Raw genomic sequence first — 12,536 nt, 5'->3', positions numbered from 1 at the left:
TATGCGGCTTTGCTTACAGTTGGTGCTCAGCGTGGTTGGCTTTCAATCAGTTAAGCGAGGTTCGATTCTCGGCTGTGGCATTTTTGAAGTGAAACCTTGTTGAGGTGGGGGAGCCGCTCACGAACGTTCTCTCTCTTCTCTTCTTTCCTCTCTCTCAGACACCAGCGAACTGCGCCACGCCAAGCATCAGCTGAAATTAGAAGTTTCACTTCTGTCTTGCGTAGGCTTGACACACCCACTTTTTTTATTTATTTTGTCGCGAACACTATTTGGAAAACGCTGATCTATATGATGCCTTTTCTCCCACCTTCCTTCGAATCGGGGTACCATAGTCAGAGTCAAATACGCTTTTGTGTGGAATTTCTATAAAATATAATGAAATGAAGGACGATATTCCAACACAAAAGAAATCATTCTTGTCCTCAATATAAACGACAGAACACTCACAATCAAACACAGGAAAATAAACTTCACTTCCATTATTCCGAAATGAAATTCTACTAAACGCTTGTTCAGTAGATGATACAATCCTATGTATACCAATAAGATATTTTATAAGTTTAAACTTACGTCCAATATTCTCGTAAAACCGAAACAATGGCCATGAAATAAACAACAGTTGAATATCAAACAGATTCGACGTCGTATAATCAAATGTCTGAATTTATGGCAGAAAATGCGCCGTTGTATCGGAGCAGGGTCATTTCTTGTAGGTACCAGTCACGCTCAATGGGTTTCCCTTTGAGAAAAAAGGGATTGTCGGAGAAGGGGATAACGGAAGTAATGCCACATCCGCTTTTCTTTTGAGGGCCATTTCCCCAACAAATTGGAACGAATCGGCTGGGAAACGCTGGATATAAAATCAAAGAAAATTAGGAATACAATGTAAATTAATGATGAACACTTATTTGATTTTTTCCGCAACTGAAAATATGTCAAAGCGAACTTATAATAATTGGATGACTTGTAAAGCGCTGTTTTTGTGAAAAATCACCTTATGGCGAAGCTTAATGCCAAATCACTATTTTGTTTAATCTTTATAACGAATTGGTGTACATTACGAATATCAAAAAATATGATTTAGATAAATTGAAGGTTTTTCTATCGCTTCGCTTGAGTAGAATACAAATAAAATAAAAAAAATTACTTAATAAAAATACAAATGCATACAATTAAAAAAATATTTTTTCACTAAAAATGTATGAACGCATAAAGGAAACAGCTTTACAAAATACAGTATTATAGCTAAGATTATTTGTGACAGTTTCAATTGATTAAAATTTTTGATTTTTTATAAAATTAATTAATTTTTTTTTAAATTACTTGCAAAATAAATAAAAAAAATTTTTTTTGCTTGAAATCAAACGTTTCTAGATTCCGTTTGTCAAGCGATTTTAATGCCTATTACCTACGATAAAGTACACCAAGAATATTCACATTTTTGGCTTGTAGCTTCCTCTTAAGGACGTTGGGGTTATGTAGTTGGAGTTGGACATGGATGAGAGCGAGGTACGGAATGGACAGAGGAAAAACTAAATAATTTTCTACATGCATTTATTTTTCTATATAATTATAGACTTTGGAACATTAAAGAGAGCAGTCTGTTTTATCTTACGCGTGGGTACTCGAAAAGTAATAAGGTTGGTTAAATTGATGGCGTATAATCTTCCAGTCATTATTTTGAAAAGACTATTTAAAGAAGAGAGTCTGCGGGTAATTTTTTTAAAACAAATATTTTGCACAATTGCCCTTAAAACTCTGAACCTGACTTCGAAAAACACCGCCTAAAGGCCAGTCAACGCCGGGGATTTCAGATAGTATTGAATAAAATATAAACGAAATCCCGGAGGCATTTTCATGTAAATTACCAGCAAATCACGCAAGTGGGTGGAAAAATTTGTCGGGGTCGCCTAAGGAGAATATGCTCTGTAATACATATTTGGGTCTTTCTGAAAATGTATAAACGTGAATGAAGCGAGATGAACTTGTGTTATTTTTTATCATGAAACGTTATTAAAACGAGAACTGTACGAAATGGTAGAAAACTTAAAAAACCTGTTTACTGATGAATGTAAGTAATCAAAATTTGCTTATCAGATGGTGAATAAATTTGTCAGTTGCGGAAGGTTCTAACAGATATTTTTTTCAAAAATCACCTTTGAATATCCATAACCAAAATAACTTTCAGAGCTATCTGCGTTGTATTTCCATAGATACTTGTATGATCAAGTTTCCATTTATTTTACATTGAACTTTTTGAAATTGCCATTTTGTCTGTATCTGACAGTTGATAGTTTTTACAAGGCGTAGTGTAGTTAGTTACTTTAGTCAGATAGGGTTCTAACTTCGCTTTAACATATTCTGAGGTGTCAAATTTTGCTAAGACGATTTATCATAAGCCATTTAACATTTTATGATTTCGATGCTCAATATTATGCAAAGTGTTTCAGTTTAACGCATTTTAAAGGAAATATTTCATTAGAACGTGAAATGGAACGGCATTAGGGAAATGTAGTTATAACCTTATGCAAAAAATATTATGTCATAGCTGATTGCATCACCACATGGTTCCATCTGCATGTACTTCCTATTTAACTATTTTCCTTTAAAATATGTTACACTAAAATACTTAACGCAAGATTCAACCTCAAAATCAAAAATCGGTAAACATATTATGAGAAAGGGTCTTTTACAGGCTTTGACAACTTATATCTCAGAATAAGGTAAATTGAAATTTGAACCCTGTCCAACCAAAGTAACTTAAGTAATTTTGAGATTCTATGTTTTTTAAATTTGTTATTAATAATTATAAAAACAGCAGTATCTTGATCATAATACATGTGTGTAGCACCAAATAGAAGTTCACCAAACTCATGACTGACGAGAGACGAAGCCGCACTGTTCCAGGTTCCCAACTTCATACGTGCGTGTATTACCAAATAGAAGTTCACCAAACTCATGACTGACGAGAGACGTAGCCGCGCTGTTCCAGGTTCCCAACCTGATACGTGCGTGTTTTACCAAATAGAAGTTCACCAAACTCATGACTGACGAGCGACGAAGCCGCGCTGTTCCAGGTTCCCAACTTGATACGTGCGTGTAGTACCAAATAGAAGTTCACCAAACTCATGACGCTGTTCCAGGTTCCCGACTTGATGATAAGGGAGAACAACATAAGAATTTTCTTAGAAATGACTTAAAGGTTTTACAACAGATTCAATCATTTCTGCGGAACATGTCTACGTTAAATAAGGTACTCATTTATTGAAATTTGTAGGTAACTCCCAACAATTTAATAAGAAAATGATTTCCATAATATAAAAATTTCATAACCAAGCTCTGTGTTTTGTGAGGCGAAATCAGGTTTCATTGAAATGAATTATTTTGGTCTCGTATTTCAATAACATTTCAATGAAAAGAGTGCTCGTATTTTTACAATAATATGGAACTTCTTCAGATTCATTTCGAGCCCGAAGAATGCTTTCCCATAATATTTCTGTTCAAATATTTCAAAACCAACTGCTGAGATTTGCTTCGAGAATGGCGCTTGTAATTTAATATGAGAAAATTAATGTGGTGGAGGTTTATATTAAATGGAAATATGTATTTTTTACAGGGATGCGACGCACGTTTAAAAACATTTAAATAACGCTTTTAAAATACTCGTAATACCCACGTGCCTCCTTGCCGGAATTCTCATTTTAATTGATGTTCGATGTAAAAAAATAGATGAATAGGGATACACGACATGTCGAAAGCAGTTTATGTGTGATCATCGGTAAAGGAGCCGAATGTGACGATGGTCTATTAGATGTAGGGGCTCGAGTAGAAATGTATGATCATCCGTAAAGGAGTTAAATGTGACGATGGTCTGTTAAATGTAGGGGCTCGAGTAGAAATGTATGATCATCGGTAAAGGAGCCAAATGTGACGATGGTCTATTAGATGTAGGGGCTCGAGTAGAAATGTATGATCATCGGTAAATGAGCCAAATGTGACGATGATCTGTTAAATTTAGGGGCTCGAGTAGAAATGTATGATGGTCGATAAAGGAGCCAAATGTGACGATGGTCTGTTAAATGTAAGGGTTCGATTAGAAATGTATGATCATCGGTAAAAGAGCCAAATGTGACGATGGTCTGTTAAATGTAGGGGCTCGAGTAGAAATGTATGATCATCGGTAAAGGAGCCAAATGTGACGATGGTCTTTTAAATGTAGGGGTTCTAGTAGAAATGTATGATCATCGGTAAAGGAGCCAAATGTGACGATGGTCTGTTAAATTTAGGGGCTCGAGTAGAAATGTATGATGGTCGATAAAGGAGCCAAATGTGACGATGGTCTGTTAAATGTAAGGGTTCGATTAGAAATGTATGATCATCGGTAAAGGAGCCAAATGTGACGATGGTCTGTTAAATGTAAGGGTTCGATTAGAAATGTATGATCATCGGTAAAGGAGCCTAATGTGACGATGGTCTTTTAAATGTAGGGGCTCGAGTAGAAATGGTCACTAAAAACCGTTACATTCACAGTTGGTGAATGACCCGATTTTAACTAGATAGTACAATATTTCTTGTATGTACGTAAAAACTGAGCAAAGATTTGTTTTGATAAAACCCTTCAAGCTATATTTTTTGGAAATGTTACTTTTCGGTGGTTTCGTATAGAATAGTTTTAGAATTACAACATGGTTTTTACATATTAAGGCATTTTTAATACAAAAAAAAACAATATTTATGCAAACAATTTTTTACATTTTTTCGAGAAAAATGTAGATGAAATAATCACTCCACCCTAAAATCTCTGCATATATTATAAATAGAATTCACTAACATCAAAATATAAAAAAAGGAACTCGGATATAACTCCAAGATTGTTTATTAGTTGTATGAATTTGTATTTATTTGTTGTTAACATCTCTTTTAAAGTTTTAATTTTGTGACATAAAGGATTTGACCAAACCACGGTCGATATTATATTAGATCCACCCGCTACACGTTTCCAAAATATCTAAGCACCACCTTCTTTATTTTGTTCACAAATAATAAATTGAATTTGTTTTGGATTTCATGTATATATTAAACTCTTTAGTGGTCTTTCCTTTGCCAATATAATACATCACTGCAATACTTCAGAAGTCCTCCGTGGATTGCTAGCCTCGCTTATTTTAATAGTAACTACAGGACACTGTCTTTCATTAACAGTTTAATTATTTACCTACAACTTTGTATAAATATAATCTTTCTCATCTCTTTAAAATATATTCACTTCAAAGATCACCAGTAACAACAATATTACAGAGTGGTTTTGTATGCTCTCGTAAGAACACTACGACTTTAGTTAAAATTTTCATCATTAACTCATTCTGGACGCAAACTTCACCCAAATAAGACGCGAGAAACTAAACTTTTTCCTTAACCAAGTTTTTCTCTAACCAAATTTTTCCACAGACAAGTGAATAAAAGTGCTTGAATTACTTTGTATGCAATGTTTTTGCTTTTAAAAATACACGAATAAATATAATTTAAAGTGATAAATACCACTAAATAGAAAAGTACAAAAGTGCCTATTGTAGTTTTTGAGCTAACGACCGTGTTGGCCTAACCAGAGTACCATCTACAATAGCGGCACGACAATTGTTGTCATAGAACGAGGTATATGTATTTTAAAAACCTTTTGTACTGGCAAAAGCACTTTGTGTAGTGAAAATATGATTTGAGCCATATTCTCGTGGCTGTAATATATTTTTTCTCTAACTACCTCGGCGATGAAAATGTTATTTTATAGGTGGGCTCACAGCATACTCAAAGAATAATAAAATGTTAAAACTATTGAGAGTCAGAAATATTTATGAAGGAACCAGGCCGTGATAAGTTTAAAGGATGATGTAATTCGTTAAAAATAAAGGTGAGTCAAACGATTTTTAAAAAAGTAAATGAAATGGGCTTTGGTTTTACATGGGGTGAGGAGAAATAATCCTTTCAGAACTTCTTAGTAATACTTTCGGTACCTACATTTTAATGATTATTAAATTTTTTTATGGCTCAATCAAAATATATTCTGACAGCTTCAGTGGTCTAGGGACAAGGTAAAAATGACTCTTGCCCAGCAAGCGTGGCAAGACGGGACGACGCTTTTGGACGGAACAACTCTTCATATCGAAGCCTCTTGATTCATCAGATCTTTCCGCCTAGCCTCCAAAACTCTGTGGGGTATTTTTGCTTATATTCTTACTAAAATTGGCAATGTTTCTATTATAAATGATATTGAATTTTTATTTTGTGATATATTTACTTACATACATTGTAAAAATGCTTTCTTTGTCACCTCCTTCAATAAAAATCAATTTCAATCTTTGACATCTGTAAGGCTTCCAATTTTTTTTTCTTTTTATAGCTAGTTCAATTTCAAATTTCTTGGTCATTCAACGAAGGGTTTTAAAATTGCTGACACTACCTGTCTGACAATGTTGGTGCAGTGAAATTATTTACTGATAATTTATTTTATTGCCATCGCAAAAATTGTTTTAATATGACTTTTAATAAAAAGTCGTATTAAAAGGATTCCTATCTTGAATTAATAAAGACAAGTTTTTCACAGAACTCGAACAATAAAAGTTGAACTATTCATCAAATTTCAAATTTAATTTACAAGTTCCATAATAATTCTATTCAAATTCGGTTATTTTATAACTATTGACCAGTTGTTTCATATAACTTAACTTAAATTAATAGAACTATCACAGAACTTTGAATTAACTTTGTAATTTGATGAATTGTTAAAATTCTGTGAAACAGCTGGCCCTAACTGTTTTTTTTATAAATTACTTGCTGATAATTAATGAAAATGTCAATTTAAGATAAAGATATAACGGTGTATTAAAAAATATCAAAAATAGTAAATTTTTTGTCTTTGAAAATAAAAATACTTATTTTTTTCTTCTTGCTATATACGGCACAATATGTGCCAATAACACACAAGTATAAAGAGTGAACTGAGTAAACAAATTTTGTACTTACAAATACAAACAAAAAGCGCCGTGTAATAATAAAGTTGTTGATTAATGTGTGTATTCTTTAGAATTAATTTTAAGGTATACCATTAAAATATTAGTAGTAAAACAGACAAATAATACATTCTAATGGTTGCAATTACTCGTTGGTGGGTAGTAAAAATGATATTAAATATAAATAATAATACAAGATTGATATCGTCGACGTGACCAACAATTAACAAAGAATATAGTGTATGTTTTCTATTGCTACTTGCAAACAAACTTTGTTTTATGCATCTTTTATAAATTTCAATATGATAATATATTGCTAATTTGCCATTGTTTCCCAAGACGTAGCAAATAACCGTCCATCGCAACAAATTGTAATAATTTAGTTCGTTTTAATTTAAGTTTGCGACACGCTTGTGTATTAATTTTGTAGACGTAATACTTCGGTGTTATTCTTGGGCGAATCAAGGATAAGATGAGATCCTCACAATTAGGCTCCAACTCCTACCCTTGTTCTCCCGGGAGTGCCTTGATGACCGGGCCCCGGAGGGGAGGGGGAGGTAAAACACCACAACGAATTTATAAACAACCACCACTGAACGCTAAATCAACAGTGCGATCTAATTGCCAGCCCTTTAGAGAACTGACCGGGCCTTGTGTCCTGTGCCGCCCACTTTCTGAATCTCGTTAGGTCGATCAATACCACTTATGCTCCTGCATATATTCATATTATAATGTATCTAACAAGATGTAAATATTATGTAGTAAAGGGTGACGATACACACCATTTTTGTGATGTAATGCCCAGATCACACGAAGACAACACAGAAAACAATACAATACTGTCATGGCCTGTGCTCCGTGAACAGCATCGACTATGCAGGACAAGACAATGGGACAATGCAACGAATCGACCGTAGTTCAAACGTGGAACGCAGTGAAAATTATTTAAATTTATTATTTTATTGATTCCGCAGTCCAAAGGCCAATATTTTCATCTATTCCATACTATTGTGTATTATTATTTATTTTATTATTGTCATATTAAATTGAATGCATTATTTAATATAATGAATTGAATCTCTTTTTTTTCCATTATTTCTGGCTTTCACCTTTCAAGGGTGTTCTTGGCCATCATTTAAAATTATTGAGATATGAAAGGTGAATTTAAATATTAATTTTATTTAAATTGGCAAATTTCAAAATTATAATGAGAATTGGAGTCGAGTTCAGACTTAGAAGAGATGAGATGTTGAATGGAGGGGAGGCAATTTTAGATAAGGCTTGATAGAAGAGAGGATATTTGTTTAGAGAGGGACAACCAAAAAATATGTGATCTAAAGTTCCCACTTCTAGACCACAGAATGTACAATCTGGGGAGTCAACGACGTGAATTTTAAAAAGATGGGAAGGAACGGAACAATGTCCGATCCTCATTCGAATGAGTGAAGAAATTTCTTTTTTGGAAAAATGAGGGAATTGCTGAAACCACGGTTTTGATGGAATAGTCCTTTGTATTGAGGCATAGCAGGCTCCCTTGGATTGACTAGCAATGTGCCAATACTCCGACCAAACATTGCGGGATCTATCTTTGATGATGGAAAAAATGTCAGATAGGGGAATGTGGTTTACGAGGGTAATAACAGGGTTGGACGCTCCTTGTTTTGCTAAGGCATCCGCAATATCATTACCCATGATACCAACATGTCCAGGAATCCAAATCAGAGTTACAGTTTTACCAGAGCTTTGAATGGAGGCTATCATCTCTCGAATAAGGCATACAAAGTGATCATCGGATGAAGAAGAGGACTGGATTTAAGTTTTTGGAGGGAACTGAGAGAGTCAGAGAGAACGAGGGAATGTTCAAAATTATTTTTGATTATATATTTGAGAGATTCTATTATTGCAATGCACTCGGCTGAAAATATAGAAAATTGATTTGAAATTGAATGAAATATTCTGTCATTAGAATTATTATTGTAAACGTTAATACCTATACCACAGTTAGGAGAGTCGGGAGATTTGGATCCATCAGTAAATAAAAGAAAAAAGTTGGGCCATTTAGATAAAATAATGTCATTGAACATATTATTGACAGTTCGGGCCGGGAGATTAGAATGACTTTTAAGGATTCCGATCCCTTCTAATATTGTTGGGGATAGGGTGACGTGACTATATTTTAATTTGTATAAGGGAAGTAGATCATTTTGGATGATGTGGAGCTCTGAGAGAGACTTAAAATTTTTACAGATGTCAGGAAGAGGTTTAGTTGAAGCTCTGATTGTAGATGAATGGGTTGAGTCAATGAACAACGAGACGCTGGGGATAACCTGATGACATTTAGAATTTAAACATTTAAGAACAAATTTGTCAGCAAATAGTTGACGCCTTAAATAAAGAGGAGGATCAGAACATTCCACTTGAAGGGAATTGATGGGTGACGATTGCATCGCTCCAGTTATTATTCGCAAAGATTTAGATTGAATTTTGTCTAATTTATCAAGTACATTTTTTGAGGCAGTACTAAAAAGTGGGCAGGCATAGTCGAGATGGCTTCGAATAAGTGCGTTGTAAAGCAACTTAATGCAAGTAGGGTGAGCTCCCCACCAAACGCCCGATAATGATCTGATGATATTTAAATTTTTTTCGCATTTAGTAACTAAATTATTAATATGGGAAGACCATTTAAGTTTCCTATCAAATATTACTCCCAAAAATTTTACTTCAGAAGCGTTGGAGATTGGAGAATTTTTAAATAAAATTTGAACGGGGGGGTTTTTATGGCGGTTTGAGAAGGTGACACACTGACACCCGTATTCAGAGTCGATCCTTAAAGTTGTCTAAGTCAAGTGTCAGCCTTACCTAAGCAAAGGTAAGAACCGTCCTTACCTTTAACGCTTCTATACAGAGTCCACACTTTGAGCTTCCTTTCCTCAGGTAGAGACCTTTTGTCTACGCCGAAAGAAAGGTGTGACGTCATCCGAAACTTGTCGATGTCCTGCTTCTACGGAAACAACATGCCCCGTTTTGGGACAATCTGTGTGTTTATCTATGTTGTTGTCTATGGATTTAGTTCAAGCGTCTGTCGTAAATAAGTAAATAACATCGGCCTGTCAAAAGTCTCTGTTACATCTTCAGTTGAGTGTCTCGAAAGTTTCCTTTTTAAACAATGAATTATCGTATTATAATCACGCCGAGTGAAAGGCAATGTTTATTAGATTTAATAAACACATATCCTGCCGTTGCCAGCATTTCGACTAATCATCTGCAACTTGGCGAGAAGAAAAATGCGTGGGCCAAGTTGACAGATGATTTCAACTCAATCGCCGGCAATCAAAAGGTTTGTATCTTTTGTAATTGAAATACTAACTAGCCATCACGCCGTTTCCCCACAGGGATACTCTTTTTTCATTCATATACATACTCTTCTATTGTTCCGATTCCGTAATACTATTATAATACTGTATTATTGAATTCCTTCTTAGCGGACCCAAGCGCAGCTTAAGAAATGCTGGGACAACATTAAGTCAAAAAGGAAGATGGAGCTCTGCGAGGAAAAGAGGAGCAGGATGAAGACGGGAGGGGGCAGGCTGTCGCCAACTGTCTCTGATGAGCATCATCCCGTTGACAGCGTGCTGGACTTGGCCACCGACGTTGAACTGAGCTTTAGCAACGACAGCGATCGCGGTTAGTTTAAGAAAGTTATGTGAAATATTTTGGCCACTTGTTTATTTAACTTTGACCTTATTTCTTATAAAGTATTGTTTAAGTTTCAGATACCGCTGTGCCCAGCACCAGCACGTCTGCTTTATTCAGCATGCCATGGACTGACCAGTCGACGGAAGTGCCGGTGTTTGGTAAGTCAATTTTTGATAATATAATTGATTCTTATCAATTCAAAATGTGATTTGTTGTTAGATGGTAGTGTTCGCATTTCTCTGTAGGAACTTATTACATAATTTTATCAGTTGTCATGCTAAATCTTAAATAATTTTCGAGATAGAAATATTGCAAAAGTGTTTTTAATTTTCAGATATAACAAAAACACCGGAGGAAAGTTCAACGCCCCAGCTCAAGACGAAGACACGTCGCATTATAGCCAAGAAAGGTGACTATATTTACCTCTCTATTTGCTGTGATTACTTGCATTTTCGTACAAAGGTTCAAATAATGCTCGGAGTTCGGAGAGCTTTACTTTAACCTCTCGTTTTCCACCATAAAGAAAGAGGGGCCCTGTTGAAGATGCTGTGTGGGGAATGTTTTTGAGGAAGGAGTGAAAATGGGTCTTGAAGAGACCAATGTTGTAGGAGGGAGGAAAAACAGAGGCCAGCAAATCGTTCCACAGCCGAGCTGTTGATGACAAATGTCATCCGTGTACATGCAATGAATATGCTAATATCGATCACTTCGTCGGTAATCTGGCCTCATACAAAAGATGCATTAAACTTAATTTGTTTGCTAGTAGGTACCACGATAATACATCATGTAAACATAATATGCCTACCAGTACTGCACTCCAAAACTATTTAATGTACTAGAAATCATAGGTACTTGAAAAATTTATCAAATCGGATGACATAATCCAGGATTTCTTACTTTTTATATTCAAATCTTTGTGGGTACCTTTTAGAGATAATTTATATTTCTACATTTTTACTGTTTTTTTTCTTACTTTAAATTTTAATTTTTACTTGTAATTTATAGTTTGCACTTTATATTTACTTTACACTTACTTACTTTACTGTGTAAATAAATAAATATGTTGGGCGCGTGTTTGGCGTGTTTCCCGACTGTGCACTATGTCATGGGGCACAGAGTGTTATTTACACAAATAAACCTGTTATTTACATTGATGACTAATCAGCTTGCAATTTTGTGTTGTTTCACTAATCAGCTTGTAATTTTGTGTTGTTTCAGACTTGATACCATCTAGTGGGCAGGTGGTTCGGGACGAGGGCCAAGTGCGTTGCCTCAGAAGCACCAATCTAACAAAGTACGATGAAGAAATGCACGTAGTAAGGATGGAGACTGCCCGGGAGCAGAGAGAGACTGCCCGGGAGCAGAAGGAGACTGCCCGGAAGCAGAGGGAGACTGCCCAGGAGATTGCCCGGGAGCAGATCGAGACTGCCCGGGAGCAGAGGGAGACTGCCCAGCAGATTGCCCGGGAGCAGATCGAGACTGCTCGGGAGCAGTCGAAAGGAGCTCGTCTGCAGAACGAACTTATAGAACTACAAATAAGAAGAGCGAAGGCAGAATTGAAAAAAGAGCTCGCCAATAAATAAATATGAATAAAAAATATATTAATCTCCAATAAATGTTTTATTTATTTTCCATTCTGTTTCAATTTTTTTGATAATGGACATTATTAATACATACATAGGTATATATTTAAGATAAACCCTTGTGCTCTTTCATAATTCAATACACAGCATAATTATAACATATTATAAAAAATATGACTTCACTACTCATTACATTAGATAAGGTGTCCTTTCACAGCATGACATTACACAGCACAATTACTATGCATTAAAA

The 12,536-nt window shown here is 35.1% G+C and overlaps 1 protein-coding gene across 1 annotated transcript; it reads left to right on the top strand.

The window, feature by feature from the left end:
- Positions 1-10,170: 10,170 nt before the first annotated feature.
- Positions 10,171-12,283, top strand: LOC149423638 (uncharacterized). The gene is made up of 5 exons (XM_089632273.1): positions 10,171-10,341; positions 10,487-10,688; positions 10,778-10,858; positions 11,035-11,109; positions 11,919-12,283. The coding sequence occupies exons 1-5, from the start codon at positions 10,171-10,173 to the stop codon at positions 12,281-12,283; spliced, it is 894 nt and encodes a 297-aa protein (XP_089488399.1).
- Positions 12,284-12,536: the final 253 nt, after the last annotated feature.

This window comes from Hesperophylax consimilis, chromosome 5 (genome assembly GCF_061612785.1).
Source record: "Hesperophylax consimilis isolate HC1 chromosome 5, BYU_Hcon_1.0, whole genome shotgun sequence".
In the NCBI taxonomy this organism is placed as follows: domain Eukaryota; kingdom Metazoa; phylum Arthropoda; class Insecta; order Trichoptera; family Limnephilidae; genus Hesperophylax; species Hesperophylax consimilis.
This window is presented reverse-complemented; position numbering and strand designations above follow the sequence as displayed.